General features: G+C 38.8%; 1 protein-coding gene across 8 annotated transcripts in view; it reads right to left on the bottom strand.

The window, feature by feature from the left end:
• The window catches only part of ARHGEF28 (Rho guanine nucleotide exchange factor 28), a 327,107-nt gene that overhangs the window by 96,867 nt on the left and 209,105 nt on the right, over window positions 1–21,135 (bottom strand). For all 8 annotated transcript variants that reach the window (XR_012130564.1, XR_012130563.1, XM_073235080.1 and 5 more), the window contains 2 exons: window positions 12,951–13,204; window positions 8,561–8,768 (listed from right to left, as the gene is read on the bottom strand). Coding sequence is in view for 6 of the 8 variants with exons in the window: in XM_073235080.1 (XP_073091181.1) it covers window positions 8,561–8,768; window positions 12,951–13,204 (462 nt within the window). In the remaining 2 variants the exon portion in view is untranslated. The remainder of the gene's footprint in view (window positions 1–8,560; window positions 8,769–12,950; window positions 13,205–21,135) is intronic.

Genomic DNA, 21,135 nt, shown 5'->3' on the forward strand with positions numbered 1-21,135 from the left:
CTTTACAGCTCTTAAAATTTTTGCCTTGTTAATGCTATAGTAAACTTGAGCTTTGGGAGACAGTACCTGTATACTTTATGTATACTTTAAGATGCAGTTATGATATTGCAATCAAGTTGGTTAAAAGTGAAAAACTAAGTCAAATGACTTTTTCTCTGTGTGTTCAATGAGTTTGACTTATTTTCCACCTGAGTTATGTTTACTTTACACTGTAGTGTTCAAGCAAAATTCTATATTAATTGCTATCTATATTTAATGATTATTAAAAGGTAGAGAAATAGCCACTCACAATTATAAGAGTTTCTAAAACTCTCAAACAGCTTTTAAGTTAATAGTGTTAGCTGCAAACTCTAGGGAAAAATGCATCAGGTCTATTTACAAATCCCCCTAGACTTTGCTCATCTTTCAAAAGATGTTCAATCCAGCACTTCCTAGGATGATGTTTGAATATCACTGATTTTTTTTAACTTTCATTTTATTCCTTTTAAGTAACCTGCCATTTTTGATCCTGTTCTCCCAATTACATACCATTTCTATTATTATATTAGCTTATATGTGAAAATCCAAGATGATTAAAAGATGGTCTTCCTATATGTTTTAGAAAATGTAAGTGAATATGCAATAAAACCCCTTTAAAGCCATTTATGGTACCCAACTCCTATCCAATAGGCCTTAGGATGGATCTAAACCATTTTTATGATACCACTTGAAGTAATATAAAATTTGTTACTAAAATTAAGCCATCAACAACTATGCTCCATAAACACTGGTCTCTTCTGTCCTACCTAAGTGAAAACACATGGTTTCCCTAAGTTCACTGGTTTAGTTAAAGCCCTGGAGGAAAGTTGGAAACAGAAAACTGACTCTGCTTCAAAGGGCTATGGGCTCTGCCTCCCTGACCATCTTATTAGAGAGGACCCACTAGGCCTCAGTGTCAAGAAGGCCAGCATGAGCTGTCCTCTACACCTACGAGTGAGCTGGCCACAAGGGCCTTAGCCAAACGCCATCCTCTGCACTGAAGTTGCATATGGTAATTCTTTTTCCTAACAATGGGGCTTTGAAAATTATTCAGAACGTTGGCCAAAAGTTTACAGAGTAATTACAGAGGCAAGGCAGGATACATTTTATAGGACAGATTCTATATAAAAGTTAACAACATGGAATTATTTCACAAAGACTGAATTACTTTTCATTCCAAGTAATGATGGGTTTTACACAATTCCATTCAAAAATGCAAAACTAACAGGTATCTATATAACAATCATACCCATTTCTAATTATCCAGAAATAGCACATGACTTTGCTGTTCAAAAGATGAGGAGGGGAAAAAAGATGGTTGTGTGAGAAGTGAGGCAAAAATCTCCTCCCAAAACCACATATAATATGAAAATACAGCAAATACAGCTATTCCTAAAAGAGTGACCAGAAATAAGATTGTACCAGCCAGTCTGCATCTGGGAAAAGAGAACATCTCCCGGAAAAGGGTAAAATAATAAAGCCACAACCTGGTGGGACCCAAGCACTCTCCCCACCCCAGCTCACTGGCAGGAAGAAGACAATCAGAGCAGAAAGGGAGTAGAAGCCCAGGACTGCTAAATACCTAGCCCTAGAAATCTACTCCAGGAGCATAAAGCCACATTGCATGGTGCTCTGGAGATTAGAAGGGTGAAATACAAGAAATCCAAGGTCAGAGACTGAGACTCCAGCCGTGTGTGGCCAGCATGTTCCCACAACTAGCTGCTGTGGGACAAAAGAAAGGTGGATGCTTTGAAAGATGTCACAACAATGAGAGGGCTGCTCAAGGGGCAAGGATTCAGGAAAAGCAACAGGTGGACAAAATCAACCCAGGACACTCAGCCCAGCAGGTTGGGGACTTCCAGGGCTTCCGGTGCTCCATCCCCTTGGCTGGCAAAGCAGCCCGGAGGCCCCCCACTGTGATAAGCAGCCTGCCACTCCTTCCACCCCTCTGATAACTGCGCACAAACCTGCAACCCCATCATCATGCCAGGTACAGCAACTACAGCAGCATGACACAGAGGGTGCTCCTTGCACACGCAGCTAACTGGCCCTGACAGAAGAGGCAGGCACTGCACCCGGGAAGCAGGAAAGAGCTCAATCTTTAGGGTAGGCACCAGCACCAGTCACCTGTGATGCTCCAAATACTGGGCACCTCCAAAAAGAAGAGCTTCTGGGAACTAGAGGACACTGCATACACAAACCTAATATTTCTCACTATCCAACAGGATTATAAAAAGGCAGAAAACACTTGTTCAATCCAAAACCTTTCAAACACCAGAAAGAGGGCTCGGTGAAACTGAAATCACCAATCTTCCTGAAAAAGAATTCAAAATAAAAGTCATAAGCATGCTAATGGAGTTACAGAAAAATATTCAAGAGCTAAGGGACAAATTTAGGAGGGATAATAGACACCTTAAAAATATAGCAGCTGAAAAGAAAACTACAATGGAAGCATTTAAAAGCAGATTAGATGAGGTAGAGGAGATTGTAAATGGAATAGAAATTAGAGAACAGGAAGAGAAAGAAGCTGAGGCAGAAAGAGAAAAAAGGATCTCTAGGAATGAAAGAATATTAAGAGAACTGTGTGACCAATCCAAAAGGAACAATTTTCACATTATAGGGGTACCAGAGGAAGAAGAGCGAGAAAAGGGATAGAAAGTGCCTTTAAAGAACTAACTGCTGAAAACTTCCCCAATCTGGGGAAGGAGATAGTCTCTCAGGGCATGGATGTGCACAGACCTCCCAGCACAAGGGACCCAAGGAGGATACCACCAAGACAAATAATAATTAAAATGGCAAAAATCAAGGACAAGGATAGAGCATTAAAAGCATTCAGAGAGAGAAAAAAGATCACATACAAAGGAAAGCCCATCAGGCTATCATTAGACTTCTCAGCAGAAACCTTACAGGCCAGAGGGAATAGCATGATATATTTAATTCAATGAAACAGAAGGGCCTCCAACCAAGAATACTCTATCTGGTAAGATTACCATTTAAATTTGAAGCAGGGATTAAACATATTCCAGATAAGCAGAAGTTGAAGCAACTTACCTCCCACAAACCATCTCTATAGTGTATTTTAAAGGCACTGCTCTAGGTGGAAGCCCTCCTAAGGCTAAATAGCTGTCCCCAGAGAAAATAAAACTACAGTAAAGGAAGTAGAACAATTAATTACTAACCAAATGCAAAATTTAATCAGCTACCCACAAAGTCAGTCAAGGAATACAAAAAGAGTACAGAATAGGACACCTAACAATAAAGAATAGAGGAGTAAGAAAAAGAAGGGAAAAAAATAACCTTTGGATTATGTTTGAAATAGTGTAATAAGTGAGTTAAGTTAGACTGTTAGATAGTAAAGAAGCTGCCCTTAAAACTCTGATAACCACAAATTGAAAGCCTTCAATGGCAGTAAATACATATCTATCAATAATCACCCTAAATGTAAATGGACTGAATGTATGAATCAAAAGACACAGAGTTACAGAATGGAAAAAAAAACAAGACCTTTCTATATGCTGCATACAAGAAACTCACTTAAACCCAAGGACACACACAGACTAAAAGTGAAGGGATGGAAAAGATATTTCATGCAAACAATAGGGAGAAAAAAGGCAGGAGCTGCAATACTTGTATCAGATAAAATAGACTTCAGAACAAAGAAGGTAACAAGAGATAAAGAAGGATATTACATAATGATAAAGGGGTCAATCCAACAAGAGGATATAACCATTATAAATATATATGCACCCAACAAAGGGGCACCCAAATACATATAACACACACTAACAGAATTACAGGAGAAAATAGAATGCAGTGCATTCATTTTAGGAGACTTCAACACACCACTCACTCCAAAGGACAGATCAACCAGACAGAAAATAAATACAGACCCAGAGGCACTGAACACATTATAACAGATGGACCAAACAGACATCTATAGAACACACCACCCAAAAGCAACAGGTTACACATTCTTCTCAAGTACACATGGAACATTTGCCAGAATAGATCATATACTAGGCCACAAAAAGAGCCTCAGCAAATTAAAAAAGACTGAAATTGTACTAACCAACTTCTCAGATCACAAAGGTGTAAAAATAGAAATAACTAGTACAAAGAAAACAAAAAGGCTCACAAATACATGGAGGCTTAACAACATGCTCCTAAATAATCAATGGATCAATGACCAAATTAAAACAGAGATCAAGCAATACATGGAGACACATAAAAAGAACAGCACAAAGCCCCAACTTCTGTGGGTTGCAATGAAGGCAGTTCTAAGAGGAAAATATACAGCAATCCAGGCCTATTTAAAGAAAGAAGAATAATACTGAATGAATAGTCTAAACTCACAATTATTGAAACTGGAAAAAGAAGAACAAATGAGGCCCAAAGTCAGCAGAAGGAGGGACATAACAAAGATCAGAGAATAAATTAATAAAATTGAGAAGAATAAAACAATAGAAAAAATTAATGAAAACAAGAGCTGGTTCTTTGACAAAATGAACAAAATAGATAAACCCCTAGCCAGACTTATTAACAAAAAAAGAGAATCTACACACATAAACAAAATGAGAAATGAGAAAGGAAAAATCACTATGGACACCACAGAAATACAAAGAATTATTAGAGAATACTATGAAAAACTATATGCTAACAAACTGAATAACCTAGAAGAAATGGACAACTTTCTAGAAAAATACAACCATCCAAGAGTGGCCAAGGATGAAACAGAAAATCTAAACAGACTAATTACCAGCAAAGAAATTGAATTGGTAATCAAAATACTACCCAAGAACAAAACTCCTGGACCAGATGGATTCACTGCCGAATTTTATCAGACATTTAGAGAAGACATAATACCCATTCTCCTTAAAGTTTTCCAAAAAACAGAAGAGGAGGGAATACCTCCAAACTCATCCTATGAAGCCAGCATCACTCTAATACCAAAACCAAAGAAACCAAAAAATAGAAAATTACAGAATATCCCTGATTAACATAGATGCAAAAATACTCAACAAAATACTAGCAAGCCAAATTCAAAAATGTATCAAGAGGCTAATACACCATGAACAAGTGGGATTCAACTCAGAGCTGCAAATATTGTACAACATTTGAAAATCCATCAACATCATCCACCACATCAACTAAAAGAAGGAAAAAAACTGCATGATCATCTCCATAGATGCCGAAAAAGCATTCAACAAAATTCAACATCCATTCATGATAAAAACTCAACAAAATGGGTATAGAGGGCAAGTACCTCAACATAATAAAGGCCATATATGACAAACCCACAGCCAACATTATACTTAACAGCGAGAAGCTGAAAATTTTCCTCTAAGATTGGGAACAAGACAAGGATGCCCACTCTCCCTGCTTGTATTCAACATAGTTCTGGAGGTCCTACCCACAGCAATCAGACAACACAGAGAAATAAAAACCATCCAGATTGGTAAGGAGGAAGTCAAACTGTCACTGTTTGCAGATGACATGATATTGTACATAAAAAAAACCCTAAAGAATCCACTCCAAAACTACCAGATCTAGTATCTGAATTCAGCAAAGTTGCAGGATATAAAGTTAACACACAGAAATCTGTTGCATTCCTATACACTAACAATTAACTAACAGAGAGAGAAATTAGGAAAACAATTCCATTCACAATTGCATCAGAAAGAATAAAATACCTAGAAATAAACCTAACCAAGGAAGTGAAACACCTATACCCCGAAAACTACAAGACACTTATGAGGGAAATTAAAGAAGATATCAATAAATGGAAACACACCCCATGCTCATGGATAGGAAGAATTAATATTGTCAAAATGGTCATCGTGCCTAATGCAATCTACAGATCCAATGCAATTCCTATCAAAATACCAACAGCATTCTTCAACGAACTAGAGAAATAGTTCTAAAATTCACATGGAACCACAAAAGACCCTGAATAGCTAAAGCAATCCTGAGAAGGAAGAGTAAAGCTAGAGGAATTATGCTCCCCAACTTCAAGCTCTACTACAAAGCCACAGTAATCAAGACAATTTGGTACTGGCACAAGAACAGACTCATAGACCAATGGAACAGACTAGAGAGCCCTGATATAAACTTGACCATAAATGGTCAATTAATATACAATAAAGGAGCCATGTACATACAATGGGGAAATGACAGCCTCTTCAACACCTGGTGTTGGCAAAACGGGACAGCTACATGCAAGAGAATGAAACTGTATTACTGTCTAACTCCATATACAAAAGTAAACTCGAAATGAGTCAAAGACCTGAATGTAAGTCATGAAACCATAAAACTCTTAGAGGAAAACACAGGCAAAACTCTCTTGAGTATAAACATGAGCAACTTCTGCACGAACATATCTCCCCTGGCAAGGGAAACAAAAGCAAAAATGAATAAGTGGAACTATATCAAACTAAAAAGCTTCTGTACAGCAAAGGACACCATCAGTAGAACAAAAAGGCATCCTACAGTATGGGAGAATATATTCATAAATGGCATACCTGATAAGGGGTTGACATCCAAAACATACAAAGAGCTCAGGCACCTCAATAAACAAAAAGCAAATAATCCAATTAGAGAACGGGCAAAGGAACTGAACAGTTCTCCAAAGAAGAAATTCAGATGGTCAACAGGTACATGAAAAGATGCTCCACATCACTAATCACCAGAAAAATGCAAATTCAAACCACAGTGAGATATCACCTCACACCAGTTAGGATGGCCACCATCCAAAAGACAAATAACAACAAATGTTGGTGAGGATGTGGAGAAAGGGGAACCCTCCTATACTGCTGGTGGGAATGTAAATTAGTTCAACCATTGTGGAAAGCAGTATGGAGGTTCCTCAAAAAACTAAAAATAGAAATACCATTTGATCCAGGAATTCCACTCCTAGGAATTTACCCTAAGAATGCAGGAGCCCAGTTTCAAAAAGACATATGCACCCCTATGTTTATTGCAGCACTATTTACAATAGCCAAGAAATGGAAGCAACCTAAGTGTCCATCAGTAGATGAGTGGATAAAGAAGACGTGGTACATATACACAATGGAATATTATGCAGCCATAAGAAGAAAACAAATCCTACCATTTGCAACAACGTGGATGGAGCTAGAGGGTATTAGGCTTAGTGAAATACAGCAGGCAGAGAAAGACAAGTACCAAATGATTTCACTCATATGTGGAGTATAAGAACAAAGCAAAAACTGAAGGAACAAAACAGCAGCAGACTCACAGAACCCAAGAATGGACTAACAGTTACCAAAGGGAAAGGGACTGGGGAGAATGGGAGGGAAGGAAGGATAAGAGATTAAGGGGTATTATGATTAGTACATACAATATAGGGGGGCACGGGGAAGGCACTATAGCACAGAGAAGACAAGTAGTGACTCTATAGCTTCTTACTACGCTGATGGACAGTGACTGTAATGGGGTATGTGGTGGGGACTGGATAATAGAAGAGAATGTAGTAACCACAATGTTGCTCATGTGGAACCTGAGCATAAGACTGTGTATCAATAATACCTCAATAATAATAATAATAATAAAAGAATATGACAGCTCTACAGGCCGTAGATCTGAGTGTAAAGGATTCAGGATCTGTGGCCAGAAGACCTGAATTTGAGTACTTAACCCATCATCAAACTTGGGCAAAGGGGACAAGATATCTAATCCCTCTTGAACTTCATCTGATCAAAAGCATTACTCACATCCTAGGTGAGTTATGAGAAAATTATGTATTTTGTACATACATAATGCCAGTTTTGTATATTGTAGAGCACACTGTAAAAATAAAGCATTATCATTACAGCTACATGTTGACAGTAAGAGAAGTTTGGACATAGCACACATTGTTTTACAATAGTAAACACAATTTAAAAAGAAAACAAGCAGAAAAGAGAAATGACAAAGGTAGAAAACATATGTCTAAACACAAAAAGGGCTTTCTTGAAAGTTTGGGAGTATTTACAGTCTTTTAAAAAACAAGCACAAAAAAATGAAACTCCAATGTGAAAATGCCAATTGAGAGAAAAGCTGTCTTCTGTGAACATAACTGACAAGGTTTATGGTGCTCCAAATCAGTTCATGCAACCAGGAATGCTGAACAAATATCACCTTTGCCTCAGTATTATTCGCCTCATCACCGGGGCCAAGTAAAAATTTATGTGAGCAAAACAAGCCTGATCACTTAAACCCATTTAATACTGCCGAGTTTTCCCCCTTTAAGCAATGGTCCGAAATCATTGTACAAAATGGTAACATTTTCCAAGTATGTGAAAGATCGTATGCACTGGTATTAAATTAATGAAGCATAGGTCAGCAATTGTAAGTAAGGACCATACAAATTAAACAGAGTGGGAGAGATTAAAAAGATACACTTGATCAGACAGCTCATGAGTCTGCAAAAAAAAAATAGTCTTCATATGTGAATAAAACAATTTGCCTTTCTGATAGAAGCAGATCAGTTTTAGACAACGTACTTTCCATGCTTACCACAAACAAAAATTAATACCAATAAGAATACCTTTGACTGCATGTTACTGGATAAAGACAGTGACTCAGTCCTGGAGATGCTAAAATCTGCTTCAGTAGTAGCCTCAAAAGAGTCCAATTCATCCCCGCTGGGAATCCCAGCTCTTGAGGAACTCTGAGACACTGGAGTGTAACAAATGGGTGACTGCCGAGAAAGCCCTTCCCCTTCGCTGTCGGCATCCAGGGCGTCCAGGCTAGAACTTAAACACAGACAGGTAAATTAGCAAGCAGGCAGAAAGACAGAGCGAGCTGCTGGTTTCTCTTTCTCTGAATCCAGATTCTCATTGGTGTGAGGTGCAAAGGGTACTCATTTAATTTCTACCAAAATTTATAGTTAAGTGGTTTTAATTCTCCCCCAAATCTTGTTTTAAACAAGATTTTATGTTTCCCCAAATGAACATTTCTACCTAGCAAAAGCCATCTCCAGTACTCGAAGCAACAAGAGCTGTTTCAATTTTGTACAATCCTATTTCTGTTTTGCAGATGTAATTATTACAGCCCCAAACTCTTCAAATATTAAAAAGTGTAGGTGACACAGAGCCACTGGATTGTGTAAGGGCCCCTGGGGAAATCTGCATGTAAATATACAGCGTGGCATTCTTTCTCCTGGTTGTCCCTGGACTGGAAAGCTCAGGATGGCAGAGGCACACGCCCGGAGAGGCAGCGCTGGTCTCACCCCAGAGCTGGTGTTAGGACACAAGTCAGACATGAGTCAAGTACCTAAGTGTCATAGTAGATGACCAATTTGAGAGACTCTAAAAATGATTCCCATGAGAAATCTACCTCAGAAGCACATAATGATTCTGCTTAACTACTGCTTTTCTTTCTTCATTGAACTTTCATACTCATAAAATTAAAAGGAAAGATGTGGCTCTTCCACATTCCTGACTCATTACATAACATGTACATTTTAAACCACTCAAACTTTGAGGGCAATGCTTCCCAGGCATGTTAATGCACAATGCTTTTGTAAATGTATTTTTCTTTGCTTGTTACTGTTCTAGAATTAAAATTTTAACAGTAACACAATGACATCATCTTGATTATGAAATATAAAGAACCAGAAAATAAAACTTTGAATTGACCCATTTGGGTTATTTTTCTTAAAAACATAGGCTATTTAATGACCACTAAATATCAATTTAATAAATTATGACAGTTGGTACGCAGGTCATACTATACATGTCTCTAATCCAAACACTTGAGTCTCTAATCCTTGATCTATTTCATACCCTCCTGGGAACCAGTAAACCCAGGAGTAAGGAAAGGTCATGAGTGACATCACCAAGAAAGTCTGCAATGAGGTTTTCTCCTTTAAGAACTCACTGAGGGCTTTTATCTTGGCACTGAACAGGAGAGGACAAAGTGGCAGTGGACTTCACACTTGAATTCAATACCCAAAAGTTGGAGTCCATAAAATTATTTCTCACAGAAACTAAATCTCAGCATTAAGAAAACCTTTCTGGTAAATGTTGGTGCTTTGAATGTTAAAGTAATGTAATTACAGATATTTTAAGGTGCTATGTACTTTCCTTAATTCAGTGATAATCTGAGGGTAGAGAGAGATCTTGAGGGTGGGGGTTCAAGGCTTGCTCATGCCTTGTGCCTCTGCATTTGTCCTGAAATTTGTGATCTCTGTACTAAGTGAAAACTAGTTCAGTTGGCTGCCTGCAATAACACCCTATTTTAACACAAGCCTTTCTAGCTATGTATAACATTTATCCATCACTATGAACACACCCTGGAAGTATCAGTGAGTATTTTTTTATTTTGCACACTATACTATCAAATATTTCTTTTTCTATTAATTCAAATTGGGCTGCTATTTTTCTTAAGCTACTAACTTAAGATATTTAGTATCATAGACAGTATTCTTCAGGATCACCTCTAGGTTCTCATGGTTTACAATACCACTTTCCAAAATGCTATTAGTGGGATATGAAATCAATTCAGCAGATAGTGAGCAGAATTTTCTTACAAAGTAGAATAGAAAATATCACAATACCTTCCACATGTTACTTCATAAAATGTTTAAGTTTTGTATGTGTGGGTTGAGAGCTCAAGGTGTCATTAACATTTCTTACTGTGGATGGTGGTAAAACAAACAAGGGTTTTAAGAATGTAAGTTTTAGGATGAAACAAACACTTGCCTTCTATCACCTAATTTTTTCTTGACTAGTTTTCTTAAATAAATGTAGCATTGCTTAATTTCTTCCTGTACTTCCCAAAACAACTAAGTTTAAATAACATATGGTTACAAGTTTTACATACATTACTTTCACCAAAACATTGTTTTTAATCTTAGAAAATTTAGGACTTAGGTCCAAGTCAGCCTTGCCCCTGTGTTAACTTTGGTTTTTGCTGTGTGTCCCAAAATTTCTCCTTCATTACAAGCTCCCAGATTCTCAGCCTATTATCCACTTAATAGTGAATCAAGTACATTTCACTTTGAGGTCATTATTAATTATGTTACACACTCCTAGCTTGACATCCACTGAAAGGAGGGTCCCACAGACATCCTGGGGCCAAAATGGGGCTTCCTGGCAATCACAAGTCCTTTGTCCTCTCCTAAGGGGATGAGCAACATTGTCGTTACTAGATTCCCCCCATTCTCAAGTCCCCACTAAATACCCCATCTCTATGTTTTTCAGTGGAGACAGAATACACAGGAGATGAAGGTGGTTTGTGCGACCAGCTAGAAGGTTTTTCTCTTACGTCACCATTTCCTCTCTTCATTTCCTACCTCCCCCTCCCCAATAACATTTTTACAAAAACTTCTAATTACCTTTCCCCAAACTGAATAGTTTTCCTTATATTTTAAAGAGGCAAAATTCTATCTGCAGTAGTGAGACATTTAAACTTCCCCAATCAAGACTATGATCAGTAAAGAACTTAAAGATTCTACAAGAATGTGTTCATCACAGACAGTTTTAATCTATTTTTGCAAAACTGTATAGAATCTTGCCTGCCTTGACCTCTTGTCCCAAGCAGGTATATGGAGAGCCCAAAACATCCCCTCAATAAAATTTGGAGCATGACCACCCGGCATCTTGAAAACCATAGTTCACAAAATGTTGATCTAAAAGAGACTTTTATTTATATATCAAACATTGCCCTTGGTAATCAGACTTACCCAATACCTATTAACCTCAAGTTACTTATCAGTGCAAAGTATAGCACAGTGATTGGCACTGAGTGACCACTGCTTCCCCTCCCTTTTGCTCTATGCTGTTTAAATCTCTGAATATTTACTCATCCACATGAATAATCATAAATGAATTTAGATACATATTCACATATGTGTGCATATTCTGTTATGATGATTCATGATTTTGTGTGTAAAACTGAACATATAGTCAGAGATCTAAGGCATGGGGAAAAAAAATAAGCAATTCTGTAAGGCAAGTGGACAGTAGGACAAAATATAATCAGCAGAAATTGGCTTATTCCCTAAAGAAAATAGACAACAGAGGGATGTATAGATTCAATACACAGATACAGACACTTAAATACATACAACCATATCACATACAAAAAAAAGTACTGTATATACAAGAAAATATGTGTAGAGTAACTAAGTTTCAGAGCATAAAAGTAAAATGAACACCCATGAGCTCACCCAATTTGAAACCTGACCACTGACCATACCACTGAAGCCCTTTTATATTCCTTTCCATTCCCAATTCCCTGCTTTCATCATTGGATGTAGAGACTACCTTGAATTTGGGGATTTTTTTTCTTCTTCATTTGTTTTTGCTTTATAGCTTAAGCACAGATACACATGTCCTAAAGTAGCAAATAGTTTGATTTAGCATTTTATAAAAATGAAATCTAACTGAAATATTTTGTGGCTTCCTTTTCTCATTCAACTTCATGATTCTGAGATGCTTGTTGTTATGCATGTAAATGTAGCTGTTAATTCATTTTCACTACTGTACAGTATTCCACTGTGTAACTACAGCATTATTTATCTATCCATTTCCCATTTGGATTATTTTCTACTGCTATAGTCATACAGTCATGTACATGTACACAGAAGTAAAACTGCTGGGTCACAAAATATGTGCATGTCCAACTTAACAAGATAACGCCAAATTTATTTTCCAGTTATTGTACAATTTTCACTGTCAACTGTATATAGGACTTTCCATCATATGTATTTCCACCAAAATATAGTATTGTTAAACTTAAAACTTTTGCCTATTTAGTAAGTATAAAATAGTATCTCATTGTGGTTTTCCTCTATTACAGGTGGTCAGTTTTAAGTATCTTTCAAAGTCAAGGAATACAGGAACCTAAAAAGGAGCAATATAAAATTTTCCAAATCCAGCTACAAGGTTCTTTGATATTTTACACTTTTTCTCTAGAATATACTACCTTACCTTCTTTTCTTTAGCTGATTTTGTTCCTTTTCAAATCCATGAACACCAAAAGGAAGATTCAAATTGGAGGCAAAGGTCTGCGGGGCTTCAGGGTTTGATGTCACTTCCTTGTTCTCACTTACTTTGCCAGGGCTGGTTTCAGTAGGAAGGATGTGCCTGCAGCTCTGAGAACCCAGAGTAGAACCCATGGATTCAGGACAGGTGTTTGTAGTGATTCCCTCTATATTAATATGGTTGACATCCAAATCACCAACCTGGCAGTTGAAAGAAAAATATTTGCTGAGCAAAAGAAGAAAAGATTGACTTGGCTAAGAATAAAGGTTTCCCAACATAAGAACTTCCCATCTTATTATCTTTTTTGTTATGTTTGTTCTTGTTTTATGTAAACAGAGAATTCTTTCATGTTACGTTTTTGTTCACTTGGCTGCTATCCTATAATTCACAAAAGGAAGACAACCGAGTTTGTCTCTTTTATATATATATATATATGTATATAAAGTTGTTCTTAATTACAAAACCAGAAAGTAACTATGCTTTTAATATTTTATGAACTGCTGACTCAAAATGAGGGGAATGTTTGAAATACTTAAGATGAAAAAGTAAAGAGTAGGCAGCTTTATTTAAAAAGTAGCTTGTAGGGATCTTTGTAACCAAGGTCATGGTGGTCAAATAAATGTGAGACTACCAAACAAAAATAAGAATAGAGCTATGTAAGATGCATGGACTTGGAATGACTAGGAGACAGAAAATACCCCAAACTTCAAATTACTTATACATAATAAACATCAAATCTCAACAAGTAACCTGATATACTCCTGCCATAAGCCTCTGCAGAGAATAAGGGCAGTCTGCAAAAATCTGCATAGCAGAAAGAACAGGGAGCTGGTGGAGGGCCTAAGACTGACCTAAAATTATCACCAGAAGGAATAAGTCCAGCCCACATATATAAAAAAGAATCCTGGTTGATCAGAGGCCTTGCTCTAGGGAAGGGACTTAAAGCACTGGTGATCTGAGTCATCAAGGGGCATCATTTCTGGGGAAAAGACAGTTAAAAAAAAAAGAGAGAGAGAGAGACCATTTAGAGAGAGGGTAGTGAAAGGGGAAAGCAGAAGGGGAAAATGTAGGGTCCTAAATCAGCAACCATCATAATAACTTACTACAGCAATTACAGTCCAGGAATGCTCAGACTACTGGGTGAGAGTCAAATGGAAATGTTACTGAAAACAAACTCGGTAGATCAAAGAGAACCTCACCAGTAATGGGGCAAATTATTGTCATATGCCTCCTGATACAAGGCACTGAGAAGAGCACAGCATCACGTCTGTGACATTCCTGTCAATCACACACAACGTGAATCTAATCAGAGGAAACAAACAAACTGAAATGGAAGGGCATTCTGTAAGAAACAAGCAAAAACCTGGTCTGTATTCTTCAAAATTACCAATGCCATTAAAGACAAAGACTGAGGACCTGTGCCAGATTAAAGGAGACTAGAGAGACATGACCACTAACTGCAGGACATGTAATTGAATTTTCTTTTACTACAAAGAGCATTACTGGGACAATTGGCTAAAACTGAATAAGGCCTGTAGACAGGTAATAGTACTGTATCAATGATTTCCTTATTTGGATAATGGTATGTGCCATGCTTTCAGGAAAATCCTCCACGAAAGACTAAGGGGTAAAGGGACACCATACTCCTGATTTGCTCTGAAATGGCTGATATTTATATACATATTTTAAGCATTTGTATACACTCACACACTCAGAGAATAAAATAAAATGTGGTAAAATATTAACATTTGGGAATTTTGATGGAGTACATAGGGATTCTTTGTACTGAGTTACATAAGTGTAAACTGATGTCCAAATAAATTGTTTTTCCAAAGTAGTTGATGTGACAGAGTCATTTTCAAAGCAGTTTTTATCATGTGAATTTCCTCTTCAGATAGGTTGATAACCTTCAGACTTGATGGCAAATGGCATTACAATCAAGCAAGAAATTTTTTTAGGTAGGTTGAGGGCAATTAGATAAAATCCTTTCCAGATAGTGCTAGAAATTATTTTAAATACGCAGAATGTAGACTCCTTCTGTTGTCCTTGATGTTCAAATAGACACAGGAGCAGTAAAAGAAACAATATAACTGTACTACACCGAGATAGTGAACTTAGCTATCTCTACCCAGATTTTTAGTTTAATTTCTCTCATTGCACAAATTCAGCAACCTCTGCTACATGGCAGTTTATTGATTAGATTGTTTGAGTTCTCTTTAAACATATACTTCACATTACTAAAGCAATACTTTAATATTTCCAAATAGAAATTATATCCTAACATCTCTTTGACTTGAAAAGTTTTGTATTTTTAATGTATCTTAAAACATATAAATACATAGTTTCCTAATTCTAGCTATTTGAGGTAAATGGAAATACTGCAGTGTTCACTGAGGCTCAAACAAGAAGAAACAAGGACTCAAGAAATATTTCATATAAATGCTGAGAAACATTTATGGCAACAGAATAAAGGCATTAAAAATCAGACTGTGGCCAGAACATCCCCAATCGAATCATCCTGTATGTTCAAAAAATGTCCCCAGGCGACAATCCAAGATGGCGGCGTGAGTAGAGCAGTGGAAATCTCCTCCCCAAAACACATAGAGCTATGAAAATATAATAAAGAAAAATCTTCCTAAAATAGAGACCACAGGACACAGGACAACATCCAGACCACATCCACACCTGCAAGGAACCAGCGCCTTGCGAAGGGGGTAAGATACAAGCCCCAGCCCGGCGGGACCCGAGCGCCCCTCCCCCCAGCTCCCGGCGGGTGGAGAGAAACCGGAGCGGTTTTTTTTTTGGCGAGCGCTTTTTGGAAGCCTTAGAGGGACGGGCCCCCGTTGCTGGGGAGGCAGGGTGGCGGGACCGGTGAGGAGGTGCCTGGGAACGGCGCCGGAGGACAAAGAATATCCCGCGTTTCTCCCTGCGAGACCTGGGGGCGGGTGCCTGAGACCGGTGCCTGAGGACGGAGGAGGTCGCGCGTTTTTCCCCTTTTTTTGTTTTCTCTTTTGGGCGAGCGCTTTTTGGAAGCCTTGAAGGGACGGGGACCCCAGTGCTAGGGAGGCACGGTGGCGGGACTGGTGAGCGGGTGGCTGGGACCGGCGCCTGAGGACAAAGAATATCCCCCGTTTTTCCCTGCGGGACCGGTGGGCGGGTGCCTGAGACTGGCACTTGAGGACAGAGGAAATCGCGCGTTTTTCCCCTTTTTTTTTTCTCTTTTCTGCGAGTGCTTTTTGGAAGCCTAAAAGGGACAGGGACCCCGGTGCTAGGGAGGCAGGGCGGCGGGACTGGTGAGCGGGTGCCTGGGACCGGCACCTGAGGACAAAGAATATCCCACATTTTTCCCTGTGGGACCGGTGGGTGGGTGCCTGAGACCAGCACCTGAGGACGGAAGAAATCGCGCGTTTTTCCCCTTTTTTTTCTCTCTTTTTGCCGAGTGCTTTTTGGAAGCCTTGAAGGGACAGGGACCCCGGTGCTAGGGAGGCAGGGCGGCGGGACTGGTGAGCGGGTGCGTGGGACCAGTGCCTGAGGACAAAGAATATTGAGCGTTCCTTCCCTGCGGGACCGGTGGGTGGGTGCTTTTTGGAAGCCTTGAAAGGACAGGGACCCTGGTGCTAGGGAGACAGGGCAGCAGGACCAGTGAGCGGGTGCCTGGGACCGGCACCTGAGGACAAAAAAAAAAAAAACAAAAAAAATCGCTTGTTTTTTCCTTTTTTTTTCCTTTTTTTTTTTTCTCTTTCTTTCTGTTCCCTCTCTCATTGTTGCTCTTGTTGTTTTGGTTTGGAGAGTGCTTTTTGGAAATCTTAAAGGGGCAGGACAGGTCACTTAGACCAGAAGCAGGGAATCTGGGGATCTCTGGGCACTCTAACCCCCTGGGCAGCAGGGAGCACAGAGGCCCCTTACGGAGATAAATAGTCTCCTGGCTGCTCCCCCTCCAACGGGGCTCCACCATTTTGGAGGAACAGCCCCAGCCAGGCCAAGCCCACAGCAACAGCGGAGATAAACCCCAAAGCAACTGGGCAGGAAGCAGAAGCCCTGTCTGCGCACAGCTGCCCAGCACAAGCCACTAGAGGTCGCTATTCTCCCAGGAAAAGGCTACAAACCAACAAGAAGGGAAGCTCTTCCAGCGGTCACTTGTACCAGCTCTGCAAACTATCTCTATCACCATGAAAAGGCAAAACTACAGGCAGACAAAGATCACAGAGACAACACCTGAGAAGGAGACAGACCTAACTAGTCCTCCTGAAAAAGAATTCAAAATAAAAATCATGAACATGCTGACAGAGATGCAGAAAAAAATGCAAGAGCAATCGGATGAGATGCAGAGAAAAATGCAAGAGCAGTGGGATGAGATGCAGAGAAAAATGCAAGAGCAGTGGGATGAAGTCCGGAAGGAGATCACAGATGTCAGGAAAGAGATCACAGAAGTGAAACAATCCCTGGAAGGATTTATAAGCAGAATGGATAAGATGCAAGAGGCCATTGAAGGAATAGAAGCCAGAGAACAGGAACGTATAGAAGCTGACAGAGAGAGAGATAAAAGGATCTCCAGGAATGAAACAACACTAAGAGAAATATGTGACCAATACAAAAGGAAAAACATTCGTATTATAGGGATACCAGAAGAGGAAGAAAGAGGAAAAGGGATAGAAAGTGTCTTTGAAGAAATAATTGCTGAAAACTTCCCCAAACTGGGGGAGGAAATAATCGAACAGACCATGGAATTATACAGAACCCCCAACAGAAAGGATCCAAGGAGGACAACACCAAGACACATAATAATTAAAATGGCAAGGATCAAGGACAAGGAAAGAGTTTTAAAGGCAGCTAGAGAGAAAAAGGTCACCTATAAAGGAAAACCAATCAGGCTAACATCAGACTTCTCAACAGAAACCCTACAGGCCAGAAGAGAATGGCATGATATACTTAATGCAATGAAACAGAAGGGCCTTGAACCAAGGATACTGTATCCAGCACGACTATCATTTAAATATGATGGCGGGATTAAACAATTCCCAGACAAGCAAAAGCTGAGGGAATTTGCTTCCCACAAACCACCTCTACAGGGCATCCTACAAGGACTGCTCTAGATGGGAGCACCCCTAAAAAGAGCACAGAACAAAACACACAACATATGAAGAATGGAGGAGGAGGAATAAGAAGGGAGAGAAGAAAAGACTCTCCAGACAGTGTATATAACAGCTCAATAAGCGAGCTAAGTTAGGCAGTAAGATACTAAAGAAGCTAACCTTGAACCTTTGGTAACCACGAATCTAAAGCCTGCAATGGCAATAAGTACATATCTTTCAATAGTCACCCTAAATGTAAATGGACTTAATGCACCAATCAAAAGACATAGAGTAATAGAATGGATAAAAAAGCAAGACCCATCTATATGCTGCTTACAAGAAACTCACTTTAAACCCAAAGATAAGCATAGACTAAAAGTCAAGGGATGGAAAAACATATTTCAGGCAAACAACAGTGAGAAGAAAGCAGGGGTTGCAGTACTAATATCAGACAAAATAGACTTCAAAACAAAGAAAGTAACAAGAGATAAAGAAGGCCACTACATAATGATAAAGGGCTTAGTCCAACAAGAGGATATAACCATTCTAAATATATATGCACCCAATACAGGAGCACCAGCATATGTGAAGCAAATACTAACAGAACTAAAGAGGGAAATAGACTGCAATGCATTCATTGTAGGAGACTTCAACACACCACTCACCCCAAAGGATAGATCCACCGGGCAGAAAATAAGTAAAGACACACAGGCACTGAACAACACACTAGAACAGATGGACCTAATAGACATCTATAGAACTTTACATCCAAAAGCAACAGGATATACATTCTTCTCAAGTGCACATGGAACATTCTCCAGAATAGACCACATACTAGCTCACAAAAAGAGCCTCAGTAAATTCCACAATATTGAAATTCTACCAACCAATTTTTCAGACCACAAAGGTATGAAAGTAGAAATAAATTCTACAAAGAAAACAAAAAGGCTCACAAACACATGGAGGCTTAACAACATGCTACTAAATAATCAATGGATCAATGAACAAATCAAAATAGAGATCAAGGAATATATAGAAACAAATGACAACAACAACACTAAGCCCCAACTTCTGTGGGATGCAGCGAAAGCAGTCTTAAGAGGAAAGTATATAGCAATCCAGGCACACTTGAAGAAGGAAGAACAATCCCAAATGAATAGTCTAACATCACAATTATTAAAACTGGAAAAAGAAGAACAAATGAGGCCTAAAGTCAGCAGAAGGAGGGACATAATAAAGATCAGAGAAGAAATAAACAAAATTGAGAAGAATAAAACAATAGCAAAAATCAACGAAACCAAGAGCTGGTTCTTTGAGAAAATAAACAAAATAGATAAGCCTCTAGCCCAACTTATTAAGAGAAAAAGAGAGTCAACACAAATCAACATAATCAGAAATGAGAATGGAAAAATCACGACAGACTCCACAGAAATACAAAGAATTATTAAAGACTACTATGAAAACCTATATGCCAACAAGCTGGAAAACCTAGAAGAAATGGACAACTTCCTAGAAAAATACAACCTCCCAAGACTGACCAAGGAAGAAACACAAAAGTTAAACAAACCAATTACAAGCAAAGAAATTGAAACAGTAATCAAAAAACTACCCAAGAACAAAACCCCGGGGCCGGACGGATTTACCTCGGAATTTTATCAGACACACAGAGAAGACATAATACCCATTCTCCTTAAAGTGTTCCACAAAATAGAAGAAGAGGGAATACTCCCAAACTCATTCTATGAAGCCAACATCACCCTAATACCAAAACCAGGAAAAGACCCCACCAAAAAAGAAAATTACAGACCAATATCCCTGATGAATGTAGATGCAAAAATACTCAATAAAATATTAGCAAACAGAATTCAACAGTATATCAAAAGGATCATACACCATGACCAAGTGGGGTTCATCCCAGGGATGCAAGGATGGTACAACATTCGAAAATCCATCAACATCATCCACCACATCAACAAAAAGAAAGACAAAAACCACATGATCATCTCCATAGATGCTGAAAAAGCATTTGACAAAATTCAACATCCATTCATGATAAAAACTCTCAGCAAAATGGGAATAGAGGGCAAGTACCTCAACATAATAAAGGCCATATATGATAAACCCACAGCCAGCATTATACTGAACAGCGAGAAGCTGAAAGCATTTCCACTGAGATCGGGAACCAGACAGGGATGCCCTCTCTCCCCACTGTTATTCAACATAGTACTGGAGGTCCTAGCCACGGCAATCAGACAAAACAAAGAAATACAAGGAATCCAGATTGGTAAAGAAGAAGTTAAACTGTCACTATTTGCAGATGATATGATACTGTACATAAAAAACCCTAAAGACTCCACTCCAAAACTACTAGAACTGATATCGGAATACAGCAAAGTTGCAGGATACAAAATCAACACACAGAAATCTGTAGCTTTCCTATACACTAACAACGAATCAATAGAAAGAGAAATCAGGAAAACAATTCCATTCACCATTGCATCAAAAAGAATAAAATACCTAGGAATAAACCTAACCAAGGAAGTGAAAGACTTATACTCTGAAAACTACAAGTCACTCTTAAGAGAAATTAAAGGGGACACTAATAAATGGAAACTCATCCCATGCTCATGGCTAGGAAGAATTAATATCGTCAAAATGGCCATCCTGCCGAAAGCAATATACAAATTTGATGCAATCCCTCTCAAATTACCAGCAACATTCTTCAATGAATTGGAACAAATAATTCAAAAATTCATATGGAAACACCAAAGACCCCGAATAGCCAAAGCAATCCTGAAAAAGAAGAATAAAGTAGGGGGGATCTCACTCCCCAACTTCAAGCTCTACTACAAAGCCATAGTAATCAAGACAATTTGGTACTGGCACAAGAACAGAGCCACAGACCAGTGGAACAGATTAGAGACCCCAGAAATTAACCCAAACATATATGGTCAATTAATATTTGATAAAGGAGCCATGGACATACAATGGCAAAATGACAGTCTCTTCAACAGATGGTGCTGGCAAAACTGGACAGCTACATGTAGGAGAATGAAACT

The sequence above is a fragment of the Manis javanica genome, chromosome 1, assembly GCF_040802235.1.
Source record: "Manis javanica isolate MJ-LG chromosome 1, MJ_LKY, whole genome shotgun sequence".
Lineage (NCBI taxonomy): Eukaryota > Metazoa > Chordata > Mammalia > Pholidota > Manidae > Manis > Manis javanica.